The 27,015-nt window shown below is 40.4% G+C and overlaps 1 protein-coding gene across 1 annotated transcript in view; it reads right to left on the bottom strand.

Annotated features, from left to right (window-relative positions):
- Nucleotides 1–783: 783 nt before the first annotated feature.
- The window catches only part of Snx31 (sorting nexin 31), a 58,777-nt gene continuing 32,545 nt past the window's right edge, over nucleotides 784–27,015 (bottom strand). Inside the window, exons 9-14 of the mRNA XM_005316295.4 lie at nucleotides 24,888–24,980; nucleotides 21,464–21,667; nucleotides 15,438–15,551; nucleotides 11,991–12,068; nucleotides 4,575–4,631; nucleotides 784–1,815 (exon numbers count right to left, since the gene is read on the bottom strand). Of these exons, the coding sequence (XP_005316352.2) occupies nucleotides 1,723–1,815; nucleotides 4,575–4,631; nucleotides 11,991–12,068; nucleotides 15,438–15,551; nucleotides 21,464–21,667; nucleotides 24,888–24,980 (639 nt within the window). The 3' untranslated portion in view covers nucleotides 784–1,722. The remainder of the gene's footprint in view (nucleotides 1,816–4,574; nucleotides 4,632–11,990; nucleotides 12,069–15,437; nucleotides 15,552–21,463; nucleotides 21,668–24,887; nucleotides 24,981–27,015) is intronic.

The raw sequence follows: 27,015 nt of genomic DNA, 5'->3' as shown, positions 1-27,015 counted from the left end.
TATTCTGGTTTTGCCATCCTCAAATCCTCAAAACTGTTCCATTTATATTGTCAGGACACTGTCTCAGTACGTGCGTGTATACTGATCCCTCTTACTCTGAGCTTTACCTGCTGACTACTCCATTAGCCTGCAAATTTGCCAGCACAGAGCAGCTTCTCTCATTGCTTCCTAAACACCGTTCTTATTCTCCCACCTGTATCTACATTTGCCTTTCTCTAATGTGCCCCGTCCTGCGCCCCCTGCATCTCTACTCTTTCATCGCAATCTCTCTTCCCCTTGGTGCTTTACTGATAGCCCTGCAACTTCCTTTGACACACAGGCCACACTATACTTTTGACACTGACTACAAGGATCTGGGATTATTCTTCTCACACTGTGGAGTTGAAACACAAGTAATGGACACAATGAAATGATACTTTTTCACCTACAAAGACAGCAACTCCAATTACTTTAATCTATTACATGTATCTTCCTTTTTGATTGTTTGTTTGTGTGGTGCTGGGTGGAGATTGAACCCAGGGCCTCATACGCGCTAGGCAAGCGCTTTACCACACTTTCTGACACTCCCAGACCCTCTTTGTATCTTCTTACAAATTCTCCTTACATTTGACAGTCCCTTACACTGCATAAGTGTTTTCTACTAAAAAGAGAAAGACTTTGGCTATTCTTAAGTAAGCAAACTAGTAAATCAGCTTCCGGTATGGCTATTGGTATTGATTTAGAAACACTCTGATGTTTTAGTAGATTATATTTCAAAAAGACCATCCACAGAATTTTCATCAGTAAATTCTATATTCAACAGAATATATTTCATATTTATTATGTCATTTTACTACCAAGTTAGAAAATAACATTAGAATATCTCACTTTTTTCCTAATTACATTGTATAGATTCCTCTGTTCCTCTTCTTTATTGGGGTCCTAATTCTATACATAATTACATTAATTATCAAGAGACAACTGAATAAGGAAACTGTGCAAGAAAACGTCTTATGATAAAACACACATATTTTTAAAGCTAAGAGACATAGAAGGTATTTGATGTCAAGTGCAGGGCCTTATATCTTTCTAAAATAAAAACATTCAGAACAGGTTGATGCTTATTGAACTGAATTCAATATTCTAAGGACAGAATGCAATTATAGCAGTGAAGAAAGATAGGAGCAGGCAGCCTATTATTTTGAGGTCATCTGTACTGTTAGGCCCATACGTAAGAGAGAAATCAGCATTTTACCCGACCCCTGTACTAGCTCTGTGGTTAGATCAGAGAAGTCTGGATTTCTTTTCCAGTGATTCCATTTCTTAGAGCCATGTTTTCCTCTACTGATTAGTCACATGTTTAGAACATGACCCTGAACACAATTTAGAACAAGCCTTTCAGGCATGTAATGTCAGAACATCAGCAGATTTCATGAAAGCAGGTACATGTCCATTTTAGAAAAAAAATATAGAACGAATTTCATATTAGTTGACTCAAATCTGCCATTTGTTGTTGATGAGCCATTAAAAACAAACTGTAGCTTTAGTTCCTATATCTCTTTATCTTGAGATCTACACGGAGTACTGCAGTAGTCTTGATGAATGGTCTATCTGAATGTTGGAAAAAGTGGAAAGAAGTCAAGAAATTTCCTGATGGTAGGAAGCCCGTGTTCAACTCCCAAGTTCCTTCGCTGTCTTGAGAGCATTAAAAAAAAAAAATGTTTTAAAAGGTGAGACTTCTCTTCAAAGATCTTCTTCTTTTATGGTCCCAAAAACACAGTCACTTTCTGCTCTCTTAATCTTTCTTTTTCTTGGTAGAAAACTAGAATAGTCCTTCTGTTGTAAAGCAAGCAGAGAGATCAGGTTCATAAATAAGAGGAAATAATTTTCACAATAGCAATAACAAAAAATTCAAGGATTTACCTGTTTAAGCAGTAGTTTTTTAAAAAGGTTTTAACCTGCCGAAGCTTAATTTGGGGTTGATGCCCATCTGGTAGGGCCAAGGACAGCGCCCCCTGCAGGGCTTTAGAGGAAGCCATATCCTAAGTGGCTTTTTGAGCCCTGTCACTTCAGGAAAAGTTTAGCTCTGCCTGTCTTGTCCCTCTCTCCAATCTTAAAGTCATGTGACTTTCCATTTTTAACATTAATCTCAAAACTTCAGACCATAAAAACAAATTCTAAAATATCATTATGCTTATTTTCAAGCATTTTAAGAGGTCATGGTCACCACAAACCTTCAGTGAGCATGTAGTTTCCTTTCAGTACTTAGAAATCTCAGAGACAGGGCCTTTGGGGACACCTCACCAGGCAGATGGGTTAAAACTATTTTCTATGAGAAATATGTCTTGATAAAGAAGCCCTTTGACAGAGTGGTTGAAGAGATAGATTTAATTTGTTAAAAAAATAAAGACCACTTGGATTCAGATTCTGGCTCTGGCTGTGTGACCTTTGGCCAGCTACTTAACTTTTCTGTGTGTCAGTCCCGAAACCAAGGATAATAACAGGACCTGAGTTGTTAGGAGGATTAAATGAGTTTTATAGTTGGCCCTCGGAATCCATGGGCTCCACATCCACAGGTTTAACCAACCAGTGATGGAAATTATTTTTTAAATTTGCATCTGTACGGACCATGTAGACTTTTTCTTGTTATTCCCTAGAGAATTCAATATTATAAGTATTTCAATAATAAAGTTTTACATAGCACTTATACTGTATCGGATATTACAAGTAATCTAGAGATGGTTTAAAATACATAGGAAGATGTATATAGATTACATGCAAATACTACGCCGTTTTATTTATATAAAAGGCCTGAGCATCCAAAGATTTCAGCGTCCCCCTTAGATACTGAGGGACAACTATACACGGAGATTCTAACTGTGCCTGGCTCCAAATGAAGCCTTGCTCAATAAATTGGGATTCAATATATTTGGACATCAGGCCCCTTGCTGACAAGCTGGCCCTGCTCAGAACTTGAGCACATTGGTCTGTTGTAAAATTGCTGCTCATCTGGAAGGACAACTGAATTAGCATCACTGTCAGTCATGGCTGTGCTGTGTGTCCTGTGGTCTGTAGCTCCCCTTCCCCGGCCCCCATCAGACTCATCTGGAGGCTTGGTAAACAGATTGCTGGGCCCCTCCACTGGAGTTTCTGATCCAGTAAGTTTGGAGCCCAAGAATTTGAGTTCAAATGATGCCCACACTGCTGGCCCAGGGACTATGCTTCGTGAACCACAATTCTAGCATAATAGTTCCAATCCTGGTTGTATATCAGAACCACTTGGAGAACTTTTAAAAATTCCATTGCCCAGGTTCTTCAGACCAATGAAATCAGAATCGCCAAGGTGGGGTCCAGCCATCCTTAGTTTCTAGAGCTCCCCAGGTGATTCCAATGTGGAGCCCAGGTTGAGAACCCCTGTTCTACGCTGCCAGTATGCTGCTGCAACAGTGGAATCAAAATGATGAGGATATTCCCCTCTACAGTTTGCAGGAAATGAAGCTGAAGCTTGGTGCAGTGTTGGTGCTTGTGGGTGCACTGGGGTGCTTGTTATGAATGCTGATTTCCAAGGTCCCCACCGCAGATCTATTGCATCAATATTTAGGGGTGAGGACCAGGAGTCTGATTTTTAAGATGCACTTCAGGAGTCCCTGATGCACATTTAGGTTTCTGGTTTCTCTGAAGACACATAGCTTATAGATGGTAGAGTTCCTGTCTCGGATCTAACCAGAAACTCTATCATGAAAGAGAAAGCTTTGGTTATGCCATTTTGTTTTCTGAGCTCACTTAAGAAAAGGACCTTATGTACTCACATATTTACAAATATATTCTTATATATGAGGGACCATTATATATATAACAGACCCTGAGACAGATGCTAGATGGATGATTCATCCCATTCAAACACTATTTAGAGGTCACCTTTATTTCATTGACTTACACTACAATTTGGACATAGAAAGCAATAATTAGCAAGTAGTTAAGGGCACAATTCTGGGATCAGACTGCTGGCTTCATTCCCCGCTGATTACTGTTCAACCTTGGGTATGTCATTTAACTCTCTGAACCTTAGTTTCCTCAGTGGGTTTACAGAGATCTTTGGAGAGGACAAATGTGTTAATTCACAAAGAAGAGCTCAGAATAGTGCCTGGCAATAACAAATCCTTAATTATATTATTTATGATGATTCTATTATTGTTATCTACACAGAACTAAATACTCAAAGAAGTATCTTATAAACTTCAAAGTTGTTTCAAACAGGGTACATTGCTAAAAAAAAAATCTATGAAATGAAAACATACTGAATGCACTAAAATACATAAACTCAAAAGAGAACTTTCCAAAAAATGCATGGGATGCAGAAGAAAATCACTAAGGAATTTTGTGTTCCTCTTGGAAACTTTTCATGTGAAAATTCCTTAGCCCCGCTGGATGTTACAACAAAAATAACTGTACTTTTGTGACAGCCCTCCGATCTACACAGAGCTTCTGAGCAATTCTGGCTTATTCTTGGAAATAGAATTACTTTGGGTAAAGAGGAAAAAAGAGCAGATTTATCAAAATTATAATGTTTCAATTACATCCTTTTACTCACAGACCTGGCTTTGTTGAACATGGTATTTTTGACTTTTGCCTTGATCCAGGACTTCAATCTGCTAAATAGATTAGTAAAATGTCAGTCAGCACAGCCCAGAGAAAGCAAGCACACAAATCATCTATTTAACTAGCACATTTCCCTTCCACCATAATCCTCTTAATGGTCCCCAAGGCTGTCAGTCCCTTGGCACACATGCTTGTCATCTACGAACCCCCCTTCATCTGCCAGGGTCTAAATGTCACAGACACACCAGTCCCCAAAAGTGCAGGGAGGCTCTGTGTTTAACACTGGCGGTTGGCTGCCTATGGATTTTGCGATTTGACACAGCGTTTAAAAGGACCTCACACGAAATGAAACGCGCTTCTAAATCCTGAGATAATCCACGGAGCTCCAATCCATATGCTGAATCAAAGCCAAGTGAGGCTTCGCTTAATCAAAAGGCACCATTAATCAAATGAAGAATCACACTGAAGTTCAAAGACACTTCACTAGATCTCATGTCCATGAGGTAAACTTAAGATACCAGTCAGGATCCAGGAGGAAACAGATGGTAAACCCCTGGGGTAACCATGAGAATTTTAAAAGGAACTATTTAGCATTTAATGGAGGTTGTGGGCGGGTTTAAAGCGAGTCAGCCCAGGGATGCTGGACCCCCTGGGGGCTGCAGGGAGGGTGGTGGGGGCGGGGATTCTTACCACCTCCTAGCTTGCAGGGGCAGTGGGGGTGGGGGAAGAGCTACTACTGGAACCACCGTAGCCTAGCTGCAGACTTCAGTAGAGGGATGTGAAGCCAGAGGGACTCACAGGGGCAGGACTGGAGAAATAAGTCGTCCAACCCCACTTTTTCCACTACTCTCCAGCCTCCTACTGGGATTCCCACTGGGTGGTTCCATGGAAGGCAAGGTCAAAGTCCTCACTGATCAGTCTCAGGGCACAGCGCAGTGGGGGGAGAGTCATCCTTAGGGGCAGACAGTGTCTGGCACATCTAGAGAATGTGACCTAACCAGGGCTGGAGGACAGCGTTCTTAGACTTTTCTTCATGGAAAAGAAAAGGATCATTAAACCAGTCTGCATCACGTGCACGGCTCCTGCCAGGCACAGGGCACGGTGCTCGACAATGGTGGATGTCTCTGCACTAACTGCTTTTCTGTTCCAACACACACACTCCTTGAAGCTGGGTCTTGGTTTCCAGCCAGCATGTGGTAAACGAGGCCTTTCATAGATGATAGGATGAAGGGGTGAAGGAGGAAATTCTTTACTGCTGCTTATCACTCACAAGACTATGGAATGGGACGTTCCAGAATAACTGAGGTAAACATCATTAAAAGCATGATCTTTTCACTATGGTTAATTTTGCTGTAATATAAGTTGCTTTCAGGGGATATACACAGGATTTCCTTTAGGTTAGCAGAATAGAAATGTTCATGTATTTGAAGCCCATACCTCAATCATTTTAACCAGTTGTTAAGTTTGGTAAATGAGAAATTAATATTCTGATGTCATATGTGTTTGCTATTTTATTTTTTTTATTATTTTGTAATATGTTAGAGTTTACAGTCTTGTGCTGTGAATACAGAACCTGGGGGGAAAATTCTCATAATTTTTTTTCTCCCCTATTCTCCTCCCTTGAGACACACCAGAAGCACCACCTGTTGCTGGGCACAGTGGCACACACCTATGGACACCCACTTGGGAGGCTGAGGTGGGAAGATCACTTGAGCCTGGGAGTCTGAAGCCAGCCTAGGCAACATAGCAAGACCCCATTTTCCAAAAAGCACCAGTTGCCTTTTGAATAATCTTGCTTTGCCCCCAAAACAGAGGTGGGATTGTTAGAAAGAGTGAGAGAGAGAAATACATATGATGATGGCAATTGGGGGTGGATGAGAGGTATGGATGAGGCAACAGGAATTAAAAAGCCACCTTGTCCTTGGCCACTTTTGAGAAAATCCATTTAAGGTGAGACCCACTATCAAGAACACTGAAGGAAGAAAACACAAAAAACTAGGTATAGATTAATCAAAATACAATTTTTATGTATTTTCAATTCAGAAAGTTATTCATCAGCCTATTCCTGATAGGACTTCCATGTATTCAGATTATGGTTCCATGCACAAAATAATAACCGTATGCTTTCAGGAATCTTTAGTAACACCTCTATTGTATAAAATACATCTACTTTCCTTTCTCAGTGTCTTTTAGAATCCTTTAGAGGTTGTCGGTGGTCTACTCCATTATCCATTCTGCTCTCTAACCAGTTTTGTTTGGAAAGACAACACATCCTGCTAAAAAGACTACATTTGCCTGACTCCCTTGGGGGCAGGTGCCATGATGTGACTAACTCTTGGCCAACAAGCTACAGGTAGAAATTCTGTGTGAGACTCTTGAGACTCCTCCTTAAGGAAAAGAAGAAAGTCATCCTTCTTTCCTCCTTACACTTGCTGCCTAGAATGTGGGTGGAAAGACTGGTGCTCTAGCAGCCACATTGTGCGTGAGGTCTTTGGTGGCATTGCAGAACTACCATCTCAGCCCTTGACTGCCTACCTCTAGGCTTATTTTAGGTGAGAGAGAAACACACTTCTATTTTGCCTAAGGCACTTGCTTTGTCTTGTTTTGTTTTCTGTTATATGCAGCTAAACCTAATCCTAACTTTATTTTCAAATAAAACAATCCTTTAAAATTCTGCTCAAGTTAAAAGCAGTAGATATTAACAAAACTGATTTAGGCTTTTCTGTAGGCACATCACTTTTTTTTCCTTCTCATGGTTAAATTGCCTTTAAGAATTTAAGGTGATGTTTGTTGTGGTTGTGTGTTTACATCATTCTTTATTGAATTTATTTGATTTGAATTTTTAAAATCTCTTCAAGAACAGGTCAAGTCTTACCTTTGAAGGCATTGCCTAGTGCTAACCTGCCTAATTAAATTAGCACTAAATTTCTTTTTCTCATTCCATGTTAATAGGAAAAACCAGCTTCTAGGGACCCTCTGCTTTATTTATGGGGTCTATTTAGTCACAATTTTCTCAATTTTTCCCTCTTCCCTCAGATTCTTCAAGATTATCAAAATCTGGACTCAGGACCCACCTTGCCAAGTGGGGGTGTCTGTCCTGGTGCACACAGACCTTCTATAGATGACATGTGCATGTATCAGCTCAGACTGTGTTTGCCTAGAATGTCACAGTCTTGCACTTTTACAGTGTTATGGTTTAGATATGAGGGGTTCCCCAAAGCATGTGTGTGAGACAATGCAAGGAAGCTCGGAGGTGAAATGATCGGGTTAGGTGAGTCTTAACCTAATCAGTGCATTAATCCCCCAATAGAGATTAACTGGGTGGTAACTATAAGCAGGTACGGTGTGGCTGGAGGAAGTGGGTCTCAGAGACCCTGTCTTTGGGGCTTTTATTTTGTCTGTGATGAGGGGAGCATGTTCTCTCTCCCTCTCTCTCTCTCCCTCCCTCCCTCCACCCACTCCCTGGTGCCACATCCCAAGCTGCTTTCCTCCACCACTCTCTTCTGCCATGATGTTCTACTTCACCTTGAGCCCAGCAATAAAGCTGACCGTCTATGGTTGAGACCTCTGAAATGGTGCACCTCAAAACAAATTTTTCCTCCTGTAAAATTGGTCCTGTGTGGTCTTTTGTTGGTAGCAGGGACAAAACTGACTAAAACATACATACTTAAAGTCATAAAATGACTCTAGTCCACTGTCCTTTGTGGAAGTTCAGCACTCGGTGAGTTCAAAGTGAGTTCCTCTGTCTCTGCTTTACCTTCCCCAGTCCCCATCCACCAGGAAACTCCAGATTGAAAGCCCTAGAACACACTCTGGAAAACTCAGTTTTCAAGAGGAAATGGGTGCCGGTTCCCTTTCCCTTCCCCTTCACCCTCCCCATCCCTTGGTGGCCATGGGACTTTTCACCTGGCTGAAGAGACCTGGCCCTTAAACTCAGTCCCTAAACTCCACTTGGTTGGGCAAACCGCTAATGGTAGAAACAATTTAGTTGGCCTAACCCTCCTGCCTCTAGTGACCTATGTAGGTATTGCTCTTGCCTCCAGCAGGTGACTTCCTGAGCCCTCACACTTTCACAGACTGGTAAACCTCGCCCAGGAGAGACCCCCAGCCCCTGCTCCCCTGTCTTCCAATGAAACTCCTTTTGGTGCCTTATTCTAGTTCCTTTAGGGGTTGAGGCTGGTCCTCTCCACCAAAGGAACAGCCAAAGGAACATGGGGATCTCTAGACCACCCGCCTTCATCCGATCTAGCAGGATGGGGTAAGTCCCTTTCCCTTTGATCTTTCGACTCCCTCCTGTTTGCAGAGACTCCCCTCCAATCCATCTAGGTCCCCAGTGGATTGTAGAGATGTCGCAGTCCCTGGCCAGCCCACTCCATTCTCCAGTGAGCAGAGTAGGTAATTGGGACGCTTTTTTTCCTTCCTGCTCACCCCCCGATGTCGAAAGACCATGGGGAAACACAGAGTCCACTCTGGACCCCAAAACTCCTTTAGGGTGTCTATACATGAATTTTTCCAAATTGGGACTTGTTCAGGATTTACGCTATAAAGGGTTCCTTTTCTATTCCACCGTGGCCTGGCCACAATACACTTTAGATAATGGCTCTAAATGGCCTCTTGAGGGATTTTGCTTTTAAAATCCTCACTGATTTGGACATTTGCTGCTAACGGATGGAAAAGTGGTTAGAGGTTCCTTATCTTCAAGCCTTTAGGGATTTACACTCTCGCCCCTCTTTCTGCTCCACCTGTTCTGCTTTCCAAGTCTTTCTTGCTAAAGAAACTCCTCCTTCCAAGTCCACATCTCCTCCTGACCCTGACCCCTCTCCGCTTACTGAACCTCCCAAGACACTCTCCTCACCACCCCCAGACCCTCCTATCCTCATCCTACTCCTTATCCAGAACGGGCTCCACCTGAGTTAGACGCCCCCCCTCCCCTGTCTCTTCCCCAGTAAGTGCCCATACCAGGTCTCACCAATTGACATAAGACCCTGAACTTCTCTGTCCTCTCCGCAAGGTGGCAGGATCTGAGGGCATCGTTCAAGTTCATGTCCCTTTTTCTCTATAAGACCTCTCCCAAATTGAAAAACGCTTAGGCTCCTTTTCTGCGGACCCCACTACCTATATCAAAAAATTAAAATACCTTTCCCAAGCCTATGACCTTCCTTAGCATAATGTCCATGTCATCCTTACATCCACCCATCCTCATGATCTGTGTCTTGCTAATGATGGCTCCTTGTGGCCTCGGATTTATCCAAAAGCGCATCAGCAAAGTCTCACGGGTGGCGGTCAATTAGATGCTCCTTCACTCCTACAGCCGTCTTCCCAATGAGCCCCCAACTCCCGACCTTCTCTAGATGACACCCTCCTACCAGAATAAAAGTAGCCAGATGAGACCGGGGCACCCTATAACATCAAAGAGGTTGAGATGTCGGTGGGCAGCTTTCCCTTCCCATCCCATGGTGGCCAAGGGCGGAGACTTTTCACCTGGCTGAAGAGACCTGGCCCTTAAACTCAGCCCCTAAACTCCAATCGGCAAATGGCTAATGGTAGTAACAATTTAGTTGGCCTAGGCCTTCCTACCTCCAATGACTTCCGTAGGCATTATTGTCGCCTGTAGCTTCCGGGACTTCCCGGGTCCTCACCCTTTCCCAAACCAGTGAACCAAAACTCTTTTTGGTGCCTTATTCTTGTTCCGTGGTTCCTGGCCTTGTGCGCCCTTTTCTGCTTTACAAGGGGGTCCTAACTTTTCCTTCCAAGAACCAAAATAAGAAGTGAAGAGTTTGTGAAAATAAAGCTTCTGGAATATTCGGTTAAAGCAATACAAGAGTATTGACTGGGGTGCGGGTTTTGCTATCAGCCACAGAGATAAATGACAGATTCCAATTCATGTGCAAATGTAAGGATTGCCAATGCGGTTGTTTTCCTTGAGAACTTTAAATAGGTTATTTCCTTCTCTGTTTTATTGAGCTAACTCTTCAGCTATTCATCCTAGGAGTATTTCCTGCATCAAGTAGCTTACGTTTTATTCATCCACATTTGAGGGCACTTCTCCCTTTTAACGAGGCTACTTCAGTTAATTACTTTTCTCTTTCTTCTGTTTCATATATATAATAATCAAAGCCTACGAGGGTCCATTCTGCCTAAGAGGTTGGATTTTATTACTCTGTTTAAAAAGAGCCTCCTTCATTTAACTACTCTCCAGTACATTTTGAATTGTTCAATCACCAAGAGGCAGCGAATTTATTTCCCCTAGAAAGATATTTTTGGCTCTAGAAGAGAAATGAATTCGAAACACAATCATTTTCTCAGGAAAAAAAAGCAGTAAAGATTGATGTTAAACTTAAGATGTCATCCCCCATCTTATAATGGACTAAATTTTACTAAAAGCCTTTCTGAATGTTTTCTATTGTATTTTTAAAAGATCAGTGTAATATTCTGAAAAGAATTAAATTTATAAATGTCAATGAGGCATTAGTATTTGTAATCATTTAAGAAAATCAGACTGTACTGTCTCATTGGGAACATGCATATTTTTCAATATAATTTGAAAAATTTTAAATCTCAGCAATTTTTTGCTTTATAGCTTGCTTACCAACCTTTTCAGAGAGTTTAGTAGGCCTTTAATGAATAAATGTAGACTCAAAAGTAACTTATTTTTTATTTTTCATTATTTGGAATTGAACCCAATGTGTAATACATACTAAGCTACATTGCCAGCCTTTAAAATTTTCTTTTTCTCTTTTTTTTTAAATTCTGAGGCAGTCTCATTAAGTTGCCCAGGCTGGCCTTGAACTTATGAGCCTTCTGCTTTAGCCTCCTGAATAGCTGGAAGTACAGGTGTGTACCACCATACCCACCTAAAGTTATTTTTACTTTGAGCAAAAGGGAAAACAGAAAACAAAAACAACACAGGGGCTTGAGAGTTTCTTTCACACTCTGGCTTCCACCTAAGGTTAACGGAATTTCCATTTGGCACAAAGGAAGTATCTGGAAGAGACTCTGGATTCTTTCTAGAGAAAACTCTAGAGCCTACTTAAGATCCTCTGCACTGTGTCGAAGATCCCTTCAAGATCCTGACTTCAGGATGTAGCTTTTATGACAAATCCAAAAGCTTCCATTTATAAAGGGGAAGGAAGAAATAAAACATTACAGACAGAGTAGAGAGTTACACAGTGCTCAGTTTCCAAAGATGGCTTCTCATTGGAAAAATGGCTTGATTTCTAAAGACCCAGAGACTCCCACCTGGCCATCCTGACCGTGGAGCGCCAGAGGCCAGAGGAGCTCACTTTAGCATGGTGGACTCCACCATGGGGACCAGACCTGAGCCTGGGGACTCAGGGGTGCGGTCTGGTCTCCCCAGTGTTGGCTCACAGTGGGAACTTAAAGAGAACAAGGACACAGAGGACAGCACTTACCATTTCTGGACTCTCAGCAGCCAGTTTTACCATCTTCTCTGAGATCATCTTTTTCAAGCAGCTACTCAGCAGAAAAGCCTATAAAATCCAGAAATAAAAACACTCTATTAAAGAGATTTTCATTTTCTTCCTTCCCTTCCTAGTGCCACGGAGCAGATTTTGAACTCTGCTTAAAATCCAATAGCATGTTTTCAAGAATTTAGATTTCTTCATTAACTTGCAGAAATTTGCATAAAATTGCAATTAGCAAACAAAACAAACAAACAACAAAACTCTATAAATTCCCTCAACTATATAGATATATTTATGGTAAATTTTAAGGACAGCTAAAAATGGGCCCAATCTCATTACTAATATTTTAAAAATTCCTTTCTTACATATTTTCTATTGTTTTGCAAGCAGATCATGTTCTATGAGCATTACATTATGTGAACTATTTACTATCATAATCAAATAAACTGATGATATTTAATTGTATCCATCATTATTGAGAGACTTGTTATGAAGCATAAAGAGTAACCTGATTGAAAGAATATACAGGAACCTTATTACTTTTACTGAAATTTTTAGAGTGAGTTGTTTTTCTTCACTCTCATTTAAAAAATTTTTATCACTCATTTGCAAGGCAGGTAGCTGTCCCCTGATCATTTGTGGTTTAATCATTCTTACTGCTGAGACACTCACCACTGAGTGAGAGTTACACAGTGCTCAGTTTCCAAAGATGGCTTCTCATTGGAAAATGGCTTGACTTTTAAAGAAGAGAAGTCAAGCCATTTGTACTTCTTGCTACCCAAAGGCGGGGACTTCCTAGTTCCAGGATCTTCACCTTTCTTGTCCTGCTCTTATTTCTTGGTTTGCTGTTTCTCTTTTGCCCCCTACGAAGGTCTGAGACTACTGGAACTCATAGCTTGGGGCTCTAGGACCTCAGCACTGGGTTGTACTCAGGGATAATCATTGTGTTGGAGAGGATGATAGAGAGGAGGGAGGGGACAGAGAGAAACCCAGGCCAAGGTGGCAGCCAAAGTGGAAAGGCCTTGGAGGATAGAACACAGATGGCAGAATTAGGCAGAGATGGGTGGCAAGCAGGTAACTCTGCACTGTCTCGCAGGACTACGGAGCACAAGATTGAAATTTACTTAAGGGGAAAAGGTGGAAAAGAGGAGAAATGTGACATGCAGACACAAAGTTTGACTTGCTAGCTTGGCTAAGAACTAGCCCCGTTTATCTGCACATATTCGTGATGCTCACAAAGCCAGAGTATGAAATAGTCAACAATTAACTCCTGAACTGGTGCAGCCAGGGGGAAATTTTAGGATGCTTCAAGATACAGACTGATTCCACTTTCCACCCCATGTGCACAAATATGTTGGCTAGGACTCTACTATAAACCAAGTCAGGTTTATTCAACACGAAGAACTGAGTTTTTGCTAGGCAGTGGTGTACACCTGTAATCCCAGCTATTTGAAGGTGAGGCAGAAGGATCGTAAGTTCAAGGCCAGCTTTGGTAACTTAGTGAGATCCTGTCTTGTAATAAAAAATTATGAAAAGGGCTGAGGATGCTGTTCAGTGGTATAGAGCTTCCCTGGCATGTGCAAAGCCCTAGGTTTGATCCCCAAATAAATCCAACTGCAAATAAATAAATAAATGAAACTAAGCTTTTGTTTAAAGAAATAAAAAAGATTTGGGCCCAAGGCTTTGTTTGTATTTACAAGGCACACAAGTCATATTCTGGCTGTGGTAAAAGTACATCAATAAAACTCACACTCCCAGGAAATAAGATCTTACTAGGAATCCTTTAAAAGAATGTTTATTGCACCACTCTGTAGTGGCGAAAACTCATTTGCTACTGTTTAGATTAAAAGGCCATCATAAAATTTAACTGCACTTAGCATTCTAAAGGGGTGGATAGGGGGTTGGTCTCACTGCCAAAAATCTCTCTGTGTTTGCAAGTGACTGCAAATCTTATCTCAGCAAACCATCCTACTATTTCCCTAGGATGTTTCATATTTAAGATGAACCTAAAGGACCCATGTCTTCAACCTAGGATTGCGGTTCAGTACTCTATTTTTCAGAGGGCCTTGATGTCTGACAACTGTACTGGAAGTGGAGGGTTGGAAGAGGGTTTTGTTTACTGGAAATCAAAATGTTCTACAGAACTTAGTGGGACTCAAGTTAAACATAATGTCAATGCAAGTGTTATTTTTATTCCATTTTAGAGATCCTGTATTTTTGAATCTAATTTGAAATAGCATAAGTTAGTTTAGTAGCTCAATAAAAATTTTTCAATTGGATTTGGTGTTTTAAAAATTAGCTTTTTTTGCAGGATGTGGGGGTGCCCACCTATAATCCCAGCAGCTTGGGAGGCTGAGGCAGGAGGATTGCAAGTTCAAAGTCAGCCTCAAACACTTAACAAGGCCCTAAGCAACTCAGTGAGACTCCATCCCTGGGTTCCAGGCCCAGTACAAAAAAAAAAAAAAAAAAAAAAGCCTTTTATCTGCTTAGATAAGGCCAAAGAAATGATAAAGATTCCAAATCATCTATTTTCAATATTCCTATTAAGTGAGATAATAAAATCTATATTGTCTAAGCCAGGGATCAGCAAAAAAAAAAAAAAAAAATTCTAGCTCACCACTTGTTTTTGTAAATAAAGTCTTGTTAGAACCCAACCAGGCCCATTTGCTTATATATCATCTGTGGCTGCTGTTGATAGAGCTCGGTAGTTGCAATAGAGACCGTGAACCTCAGATCCTAAAACATTCCCCATCTAGACCTTTAAGAACTAGTTTGCTCACCCCATGGCTCAGCCAGTTAGTTGAGTCTCTGTTACTTGGGCAACTGTTAAGATTTGGATCTTAAATGTCCCCCTAAAATGCATGTGTTAAAGGCCTGGTCTCCAGCTCATGGCATTAATAGATGGTGGTGGAAATGTTAGGGGTGGGTCCTAGTTAGAGAAAGTTAGATCATTGGAGGCACGTCCTTAAAAAATATATTGGGATCTGGGTCACTACGTTTTCCTCTTTTTGCTCCCTGACCACTATCAGGTAAATAGCTTCGTTCCACCATGTGCTCCCCACTGTGATGTTATGCTTCACTCCAGGCCCAAAGCAATAGGGTCAAGAGACTATAGACTACAGCCTCTGCAACCATGAGCCAGTATAAACCTTTCCTCCTTTAAGTGTATTTGTCTCAGGTATTTTGTCACAGGGAAGGAAAGCTAGCCCAATAACTAAATTCATTTCTAATTGATACGAAGGCCATAGTGATTGACAAAATTAAGCAAAACAGAACCCGAAGAAAAGAAGAGATATTACAGTCCAAAAAAAAAACGTGCATAGCACACTCGAGTCTCCTGCTCTTGTTGGGTTACGGTAATATGCTTTGTCCACCTCAACCAGCAGGACAGCATTCCAGCACAAAGGGTTATCATGCTCTGCCCTGAGAACTCACCTGTTTGGTGTAAATAACAAACCACTGCCAGCGACTCTCCTCGCTGTACTGAAATCTGAGCTCTAAGTTCTGATTGAGAATTCGCTGGGGTCCATCTGTATCCAGCAGAGCTCCCTAGAGACAGAGGAAAAGACAGTATTTGATTTTCAATAGAAGTCTAAGTGCCTATTTTTTGTGCTAGGCAAAATATCAAAATAAGATTGTCCCTATATCCAAGAAATTACTAGGAACTGAGAAGCCAGGAAGGTACATCACCACAGCATGATGTGATCAGGGAAGTAAAGGCAGCTCTAGGGAAGGAAACAGAATGGGCACCTAGCTCAGGCTAGGAGGGCAAAGTAAGGCCCCTGGGAGGGAGGGGCATCTGAGCAGAAGTAGGAGCTGCTCTAGTTTGTTGTGGTGGGTTTTTTTGGTGGGGGAGGGGGACTTTTTTTTTTTTTTTTTTAAGGAGAGGAAAGTGAGGGGTGAATTCTGTTTGAAGAAATACAAATGCAAATCCCCTGAGGCCTGAGGGAGCCTGGCGTGTTGGAGATGCTGTGAGAGATGGTGTGTAGCACAGGCTCCAAACTCACAGTCGGCTGGGAGAGGTGAGATAGGGACAGATCCTAAAATCCTGGCAGGGAACATCTACAATTTTTGACTACATAGCAAAATTTGACTCTGACTCTTTCTCCTAGTAAAAGTGTCTCATATTTCTTTGGGATAAGCATCCTCCTTCCACAGTAGGCTATCAAGGTGGGATTTTCAGAGAGTGACATATGACCCAAGTTCAGGCCAATGGGACGGATGTTCTCTGTGACCCTCTTTGATTCAAAGTCAAGAGATCCAAGCAGCAGATCCTGGTTAAACTCCTGTTTCCTAGAAAGCTACTTTGGTTCGTGACTCTCTTGAGCCTCAGTTTCAGTTTTTTGACTCTGTAGGTTGTTCCACATCCTTCTAAGCCATGCGTCCCCTCCTTGGCTGGAGTCTGCTGTGTTGGTTTCTGTTGCTTGCCACTAACGAACCACAATTCTTACATGCTTTAGACGCTACGTTAAGGATTTTAGACTTTATCCTGAGACAACAGACATCAAAGGATTTTAAAAGCTGGATAATTCCACTGGATTGATATTGTAGATATATTGGTCTAACAGCACGGGTGTAAAAACATAAATTGAGCAACAGCTCTTTGCAGACAATGAACAATACATAATTCCATGATTTCCCCCAGCTTACTCACTAGAGGAGTTTCCAAGACGTAGCAAGGAAAGGGACCCCAAACAGAGCCCAGAGGGCTTACTGAGTTGAGAAGAAAGAGAAATTTTCGAAGCAGTTGAGGTAAGAATTCACAGGGCAGAATACCCTGAACTCCAGAGAGCTCCTCCCAACTCTTTGCCTGAGTAGTGATCTGAGCAACCCCGCCAAAAAGCAGCAGACTGAACAATTCCAGGAGCTGGCAAACAGGCTGGGCAGAGTTTGTATTCCCATCAACCAAGTACAGAGGCCGTACTAGGCAAGATGCTGGGCAGAGTCCTAGGGAGGTAGCTAATGAGTAAAGGGTTCAATTAGCCCTAGACTAATGATGATCCTGGACCTCCATTAAGTGTAACAGCAAGCCTCCAAAGAGTCAAAACAGTCTCAATGTTCTGCATTACAAAGCAAAGTCTAATATTTTTAAAGGAATACAAGAAAATCCCGCATTCAACAATGTGAAATTCACGTTTAGCATACCACAAAATACCTGGCATGCAAAACAGGTGAGAAACCAATCACTAAAAACAAACTCAGAAGTGACAGAGATGATGGAGTTAGTAGGCAAAAATATTAAAAGTTACATCCAGGTGTCCCTCAACAATGGGACTATGTTCTGAAAAATGTTCTTGTTAAGCATTTCTGTCATTGTGTGAAGATCACATAAACCTAGATAGGACAGGTCAATCACTTGATGTGACAGTTATGTGGGGGAGAGAGGGATTTAACCCTGGCCTTGGGCATGCTATGCAAATGCTCTACCCACATCAATCACTCAATGTGGCCTCTTGATGCAATCAAGGAATGTATAAAGTCACTATAAGTACAACGTGGCATGCTGTTTTATAGTAAACTTTTTCTTAGTAAGTAGAAGGACTACACTCTAATGATATAAGGTATAAGAATTAAATGAGCCAGAAACATAGTCTTTTATTATTACTATTATTATGTATTGTACATAATTGTGTAGGCTACATATAACCAGCAGTACAGTTGGTCACACCAATACCACCAGAGACAATGGTGGTATGGCATTATAGCAGCTACAGCATCCCTAAGCAAAGGGAATTTTTCAGCTCCATTATCATCTTATAGGACACCACTGTATATGCAATCCGTCATTGTTCAAAACATCATTATGCAATGCACGACTATATTTAAAATATGCTCCACACACTGAAGAATTTATAGAAAATCATAAGCATGTTGAGGAGGAAAATGGAAGATTTTTTTCAAAAAAAGATCCAAATGGAACTTCTAGAGATGAAAAGTATAATATTAGAAGTAAAAACACACTGGACAGGATAAACAGCACATTATGACACTAGAGGAGAAAAGATCAGTGACTTGGAGACATACCAATAGTGAGTGCCCAAGATGAAGCACAAAGAGAAGAAAGACTGAAATAAAGAAAACCACAATGAGATATCACTTTGGACCCATTAGGCTGGCTATAATTTTAAACATCAGATAATGATTAGTATTGACAAGAATGTGAGAGAATTAGAACCCTCAACCACTACTGGTGGGAACTAAAATGATACAACTAATGTGAACCACAGGCTGGCAGTTCCTCAAAGTGAAATGCAGAATTACCATTTGACCCAATAATTCCACTCCTAGGTTTATATTCAAGAGAAATGAAAACACATGCCCACCCAAAGCTTGTACACAAATGTGCATAACAGCTTAATTCATTACAGCCAAATATAGAAATGGATGATGACTAGACTAATAAAATGTGGTATATCCATTCATACAGTGGAATATTATTCGGTCATAAAAAAGAATAGGGTACTCATTCATATTATAATAAATATGAACATTGGAAACATTATGCTTAGTAAAAAACTAGTCACAGGGTGGTGACAGCTAAAGGGTATGTGGCTTCTTTTTGACACAATAAAAGTGTTCTGAAATGACCATGGTGATAGTTGCACAACTGTGAATATGCTGAATACCATCGAATTGTATATTTCATGTGGATGAATTGTATGGTACATAAATTACATCTTAGTAAGACTGTTAAAAGGAAAGAAAGCGACTGTGTTGTTCTGGTGGAGGAACAGACATATAGACCAGCAGAACAGAACAGAAAACTCAAAAGGAGGCCCACACAAATGGGCCTTAGTAATTTTTGACAAGGATGCAAAAGCCATTGCATTTAGGACAGACAGGCTTGTCAACAAGCAGACGCGGAGCAACGCAACTTCCAGAGGCAAGAAAGGGAGACATCTGTCTCATACCCTATACCAAAACCAACTCAAAATTACTTATATAGAGACTTCTATGTAAAACCTACAACTATAAAACTTTAAGAAAAGAAACAAGAGAAAAAAAGCTTCATGATCTAGGGTCTGTCAAAGAGGTCTTAGGCTTGAAACCAAAAGCATCATCCATAAAAGAAAAAAAATGGATGCATTGCATTTCACCAATATGAAAATCTTTTGCTCTACCAAGTTTTTCAAAACTACAGAGATAGATAAAAACATTTGCAAATCAGATGGCCAGCAAAGGACTAGCATCTAGTATCCATAAGGCATTCTCAAGCCTCAACAGTTAAAAAAGCAGATAATCTTTGACTGGCGTGTAGCCCAGTGTTAGAGCACTTGTCTAGCATGGGTGAGGCCCTGGGTTCCATCTCCAATATCACAAAAGAAAAAAAGAAAGAAAGAGAAAAGAGAATTAAACAACCCAATTAGAAAATAGACAAAAGAAATGTTAAGAAGCATTTTACTGAAGAAGATAAACAGATGGCAGATAAGCCTGCAAGACACTCAATATCATTAGCTATGAGCAAAATGCAAATTAAAACCACAATTAGATACCATTACTGTTTTAGTCAGCTTTCTCACTGTAACTAAAAGACCCAACCAGAAACCATTATAGAGGAGGAAGTTTATTTAAGGGCTCTTGATTTCAGAGGTCTCAGTCCATATACAGCCAGTTCCATCATAGAGGAAGAGTAGGGCAGAGGGAAGCAGCTCACATGATGATCAGAAAGCACAGAAAGACATTCCACTCTCCAGATACAAAATATATACCCCAAAGTCATGCCCCCAATGAACCACTTCCTCCAGCCACCCCCTACCACTTCAGTTTCCACTCAGTTAATCCTGATTAGGGGATTAATTCACGGATTGGGTGAAGACTTTCACAACCCAATCGTTTCTCCTCTGAACCTTCTTGCATTGTCTTACTCATGAGGTTTCAGGGGACACCACATCTAAACCATAATAATTACATACCTACCAGAATGACTAAAATAAAAAAATAGTGATACCACCAATTATTGGTGAAGATGCAAAGAAACTGGATCACTCCTATTGCTGATGGGAATATAAGACGATACAGCCGTCCTCGAAAGCAGCCTGGCAATTTCTTAAAACCTAAACACGTGGGGCTGGGGGTGTGGCTCAAGCCGTAGCACGCTGCGCTGGCATGCGTGCGGCCCGGGTTCGATCCTCAGCACCACATACCAACAAAGATGTTGTGTCCGCCGAAAACTAAAAAAAAATATATTAAAAATTCTCTCTCCCTCTCTCTCTCTCTCTCTCTCTCTCTCTCTCCATTCTCTCCTAAACAACAACAACAACAAAACCTAAACATGTAATTAACAATCAACCCAGCCATTGCACTCCTGGGCATTTGTTCCAGAGAAATGAAGACTTGAGCTCAGATAAAAGCTGATTCATGAATATTACAACAGCTATATTCATAAGAGCTAAAAACTGAAAAGAACCCTAAGCCCTTCAAAGGGATAGTTAACTGCACTTTAGTACATCCATAGCATGGACTATTGTTCAGCGATACAAAGAACATATTGTACCATCGATAAATACAACAACTTGGATGGATTTCCAAAGAATTATGCTGTGAAAAAAAAAGTAAAAAGAAAAGCCAATCCCTAAAGGAACTGACAGGTAAAGACCATTCCACCCAACAGCCAAAGACACTCTAAGTGCATAAGGAACATTTACCAAGATAGATCCAATTGGGGGCTGCAAGACAAGTTTCCCATAACTTTAAAAGAACTGAACTCATACAATGTATTTTCTTTGACTCCAAAGGAGAAAGAGTGAGGAAAGGAGAAGGGTTAGGATGCTATGCCATCCACCCATGTGGGGAATATGGAGACCAAGCTGTGAGGGTGGAGAGAAGGGACATCTTTGAGGGATGGCAAGGGAGCAGACTGAGCGGGTCTCTATCGGCGACATCCGTGGTTGGAAGTCAGCGAGTGGGTGGTGGTGGAGTATTATAATTGCTCTAGAAGCTCCTCTTCTGCCAATTTGTCTTCTGCATAAAGATGATAATCCCAGTTAGCTCACTGAGCACTGGTTAGAAGTTAATTAAGTAACAGATGTGGCCGAGGCCAGCATAGGACCTGGTACCAAGTAGGCACTCCATACATCTGATCAGAAAGGTTTGCATTCAAGAAGATAGCAATGTAAGCAGGCTGCCATGGCTCCTCCACAGGGGCTCTGCTGGTCAGCATCCAGTTTCTTGCCAGCACTCAGCACACAGAAAGTACTCATCACTTCTGTTATAACTTCTGTTGTCACTCTTGCCACCGATCTGTTGAAGATCGGTGCCTCTACTGCCTCTATTGCCCCAGATGGGAAATCTATTCCCACTTTAGACAGGCTGTACTTCTGAGTGATGTTTAAAGTGGTTTAGATGCCTCTGCACAAGGTACCAGAATCCAATGGCCAGTCCATCTCCCTAGCATCAACTCTGTCATCCAAGAGCAACAGGATCTTAAAATCATGGGCAAAGCCAGGTGCCAAGATACTCACAAGGAAAGTGACCTGCCAGCACTTCACCCTGCTCATCTGGAAGGTGACATCCTGGGTCTGGTTGTCAGGCAGTGTTATGCAGCAGCTGATCTCATGATTGCCCACAGAAAGAAGAGCCCTGCAGCCTGGTTCCGGGTAGTCACAGGTGCATGGGTCCAGTTGCATGCATCCGTAGTGTCGCACCTCCTGGGACAGCTCCAAAAACTGCGGAGGCACGTGGTGAGGGGGAGGAGAAAGCAAAAGACCACTTGAAGCAGGTGAAAACCTCAGGTGAGAACCCCCTGCCACTCAAACAGCAGGCTGGATATGCTGTTAGAATAAGCCCTGGGGAAATTCAAGGTGTGTCCTGTAGGGCAGGGTTCTTTCCTGCCTCATTCACCACTGTGTCCCCAATGTATATCTCTTTTTAATTTTTAAAACTAACCTAAGCAGGGCGTGGTGGCACACACCTATAATTCCAGCAGCTTGGGAGGCTGAGGCAGGAGAATCGCAAGTCCAAAGCCAGCCTTAGCAATTTAGCAAGGCCTTAAGTAACTCAGTGAGACCCTGACTCTTAAATTAAACACAAAAAGGATTGGGGATGTGGCTTAGTGGCTGAGCACCCTTGGATTCACTCCCCAGTACAAAAAGAAATAAAATAAAATAAAAATCAACCTGAGATCTAAATAGGAGGAAAAGTCGTCGTTTTTCAGGCTACTTTATACGACGGTGGAGAAAGAGACTTTGGAAATGGCAAGTTAGAGCACAAGTAGGTCTCTTTCCTAAGCAAGTTGTGGACAGCGTCTAAATGCCAAGGGGTCACTTTTATGTTAATTGTAAAGTTTAGCTTTTTCATCTGCTTCTGAACTAACCTCAAAACAGAGGTTCACACCTGTGGTCCCGGCATCCTGTCCCATTAACATCTATCCAGGATTTTTAGTTTTTTAACCATGTATTATTATGAATGATTGTGTTAAAACGAGCTAACATGGGTTTGGTGACCTCCACCTTGTTTTTACAGCTGTCACCCTGGTCCTGGTCTAATGGAGTGTGAGATGTGTGTACAGAGAACAGAATTCTCAGTTTAGCACGTGGAAAATTAGAAAGACTACCACCCCGTGACAACCTTGCTCTTTCCCCATCCTTTCCTGAAGCAAGGGACCATGTGAGGCGCTCTGTGATAAAGTGAAACATGCCAAAATGTAAGCAAAGAGGGTCACCAGACTCTTGATTTCACGATGATAGCACGAGCATTTGAAGCTACTGTCTCTGCCAGTCGTGTGGAACAGCTTCGGCCCGTGCTTCACCTTAAGAGATGCATTCAGCAGCCTAGCCTCTGGTTGAGTCAGTAGGAAAATCAGAAACTACAGAGTGGGAGGACATGGTACTGAGTCTTTTTGTCACAGAAAAAAAGAGAGAGTTTAATGTGGTTTAGAGAGGCATCTGGATCACATTAAATATCACTTAGTAGTAAAACCCATCTAAAGGTTTCCGGCATTTGCTAAGATACTTTCTTACTTGAAATGTGGCATAAGTCTTATCTGAAAACACTTTGTAAAATTGCAATAAACTCTTGGCTGCAATGAATTTGAAGAGATGAAAGTGTTTAATTAAAACTAAGGTTCCATTTTGGAAGGACGTTGATGATAAATAAGTAACTTACTCAACATACTTATTGGTATTTGTCATTCATAAAGGAATGCTGTGATATCACCAACTATATGAAAACCAGAAGGCAGAAACCTGGAAGGATCATCTACTTGAAAAACTAGTTCTTTTAAGAAGAATATACCTGAAAAAGACAATTTCATATATATAGCTGCAGAAGATATGTTTGTCTATTTCCATTTAGAGCAGGGGGCTGGCAAAGTCTTCTGTAAAGAGCCATATAATAAATACTTCTGGCTTTAGGGACATATAGTCTATGAAGCATCTTATCATCTCTGCTACTGTAGCCTTAGATAATAATACATAAATGAATAAGTAAGACTGGTGCCAATAAAAGTTCATATACAAAAGTGGCCCATGAGCCATAGTTAGCTTATCCCAATAACTATGCTGATTCCAATCAAATGACTCTTTAAGTCAATCTCACTCATTTCCAGTTGCAAGTTTTTCTGTACATGTATATAAAGCAAAGCAAAAATTGTTAATATGTTTGTTCCATTAGCAGTAGAACTCTACAAACACTTAAATAATGCTGGTTATGGATTAGCACACTTAGAGGCTGTGAGAGAAAACAAGTTCATTTCATTAATGACTCAATTTTAAAAATCTAATTTGTGTATTCAAAGTTTGTAAAAGACAATATCAAATCATATGGCATTTTTAGGTGAAATGTTTATCATAGAAGATAAAATTTGTTTTGCAGAAAAAATACAAATACACATTCGCTAGAGCACAGATACATTGTAAAAACAGTATTTTTGCTAAAATAAGAAGTTAGAGCTGGTATGCACTGCTTTGGTGTACACAACTTGTAACTGTGACCAAAGGAGCAGTACTACACATCAAAATAGAAGCTGTACTTGTCAAAATGTACTGATACACAAGAAACTGAACTCCCAGGGTTTTCTGTCTTAGCAAAGTGGAAGTGGAATACCAAGGGGGAAATGCTAAACTGGCAGTAGGTGCCTTTCCTTTTGTTTTCTTTTTTTCTTTTTTTGCAATCCATCCATAAATATCTCCAAGTATCTGAGCCTTTGCAGAATTATTTTCTAGGTCAACCTAAATCAAATGAGCCCTCTACATTTTGGTGGCATTTTGTTCAAACCAATGCTGCAGTTGCAAACACAGGCAAAGTCTAAAGAATGAGAAAAAACAGCATGGTGAGGTAGAGGCCATGCCTTCTGCTAAAGCCTGCCTTGGACTCACACGTACTGCTCGGGGGCAGGGGGTATGTGAGTGGGTACTGCTGTCATATAAGCTTAAAAATGGATGTTCTCATGGAATAACAGAACACACAGCTAAAGGTGGAGATGTTGGCTGCAGTATTCTCAGAGCTTCACCAAGACCTGTTCCAGGTGCTGGGAACACAGAGAGTAGGTATAAATTAGATACAGTCCTGGACCTCATGGTGCTCACTGCCAAAGTGATTTATAGCAGCAAAAGCTAGAAACAACCTGACTCTAATAATAGAAATAGGCTAGCTAAATGATAACCCAACCACAAAACGAGGAATACTCTGGAGTCGTAAAAACTATGTGGAGGATCTACATTAATTAACTTGGCAAAGAACTCATAACATACTGTCTGTATTTTTTAGAATCTTTAAGCAATAAGCTTTTATTAATTCTATAATCAGAAAAAAATCAATGAAAGTGTTCTCTTTTTTTTAAAGAGAGTCTTACTTTTAGTATTTAATGGGTTTATAAATTATAGCAACAGCTCAATTGTAATACGAACTCCCTTCTAAGGATGTCTCTTGGTACAGTTTTTGACTCACCTTTATTTGATTGTTTTCTTTCTGGAAAGCCTCTAATTCCTGCCTCTGGGCCTGTGTGGGTTTGGCGCATCCTTCTTCAATGTCCTGTACTGCCTTCAAACAACGGAAATTGACAATTTACCGACTTTAGCAGAAATAAATTAATCTGACAAAAACATACTCATGTTTGAAGGGCTATAAAAATAGTCCCAAGCAGATCTATGTAGATACTTAACATGACAGGAAGGTTGCTTTTTAAATTAGTGGGTAGGAAAAGATTGTACAACAGTTTGGGGACAATAGGCAACACTTGGTTAAAAAAAAAATACTCCCCCACAAGAACCAGAAAAATAAAGGTGAGTATGTTTATCTGATCTTAAGGTAAGAACAATTTTTTTTAAAGGTATACAGACAAAATGTCATAATGAAGGAGTAATCATATATAATTACACAAAAACATGAATAGCTGCACATAAACCCACCAAGAACAAAACAGAGAAGCAAGTGGTAAACCAGAGGAAATGACTGTATTGTATATGGCATGGAGTTAACATTGATGCAAAGCAACAGGAAAAATGTAAATATCCCCAACATGAAGACGAACAAAAGATATGTATTGACAATTGATCAAAAGGAATTCCAGATAACAAATATATATTCAGCCTTTCTAGCAATCAAAGAAATTTTTGCCTCTTAATTTGGCAAAGACTAAAGCACACAATCAGAATTGACAAGGGTTTGGGGAAACTGGACATTCCATATAGGACTAATGGGCTTAATTGGTAACTTTCTAGAGCTAATTTGGTGATACAAATAGAAAACTACCTGTAAAAATCATAAGCACAGATGTGGGGAAAATATTTATAAAATTATTGCTGCTACTGTTTGTAATAATTTTAAAAAATTTTTAATTTATTAAAATTGGCAAACCCACACAGTGTCTCTTCTGTACCCCTGGGTTCCACGTTCACTGATTAAACCAAAATGGATAGAATACATTTTGGGGAAAACTGCATCTGTGCTGAATGTTTAGACTTCATTATTTTTCTTCATTATTTTTTAGTTTTTCCTTCATTATTATTCCTTAAACAATACAATCTAACTATGATTTACATAGCATTTAAACTGCATTAGGTATTATAATAATGCAATCAAGAAATTTAAGTATTTGGGAAGATGTGAGTAGATTATATGGAAATACTACAATGTTTTATTGAGGAGACTTAAGCATTCTTAAATTTGGTATCTGTCATGGGTCCTGGAATCAATTTCCTGTGGATACTGAGGGACGTTTGTATAGTGCTCTCTATGTATCAGGCAAGGTTCTAATTTCTCTAAAACAAAAGTAATCCTTAGAGCCACTGTGTGAGGTAGGTGCTATTATGAAATACCCCCAAATAAGTAACTGATCATACATTTAAACAAATAATAGGTTATTCCCTCATTCAAAATTATATAGAACATTTTTAAAGTGGGGAAAATTGACACATGAAAAGAAGAATATCAAGTTATAAAATAAGAGTATAATAATAGACCCTAATTTTTTATAAAACAACAAAATAAATATATATCAAAACAATCTCATAAGAGCATTACAAATCAAGGAAGTGGATGTGCATGTAAACTAAATATATATGAAATAAACACATCAAAAAAAGTTAAGAGTTGGGAGTACATAGCTCATTTAAGGTCTTGGGGAACATTAACTTTTGTTGTACAGTTTTCTAGATTTGTAAAACTTTTAAAAGAGGAAAAAAAATTTCTTTTGCATGTTAAAAAATTAAAATTGAATGTGTCACTGGGCCCCATTTGCTCAGTTTTGTGTCACCACCATCCACAAATGTTTTCAAACTCCAAAGCCCTAGTGGGTTTTTCAGTAGTCTCCTAATCCAAGGTGGGTCCCAGCAGAACAACTCCTAGAAGACATCTGCCCCCTGAGGAAGCTCATCAGGATTGCTCTGAAGCCAGGTAAAAAATGGAAGCCATTGGGTTGGGGTTGGGGTTCAGGGGCAGAGCACTCGCCTAGCATGTGTGAGGCATTTCGTTCGATCCTCAGTACTACATAAATATATAAAAAATAAAGATATTGTATCCACCTATAAGTAAAAAATAAATATATATATTTTTAAATGGAAGCCATAAAGCCCAT

Source organism: Ictidomys tridecemlineatus, chromosome 7 (genome assembly GCF_052094955.1).
Source record: "Ictidomys tridecemlineatus isolate mIctTri1 chromosome 7, mIctTri1.hap1, whole genome shotgun sequence".
Lineage (NCBI taxonomy): Eukaryota > Metazoa > Chordata > Mammalia > Rodentia > Sciuridae > Ictidomys > Ictidomys tridecemlineatus.
The sequence above is the reverse complement of the archived record's forward strand: the minus strand, read 5'-3'. Positions and strand labels throughout refer to the sequence as shown.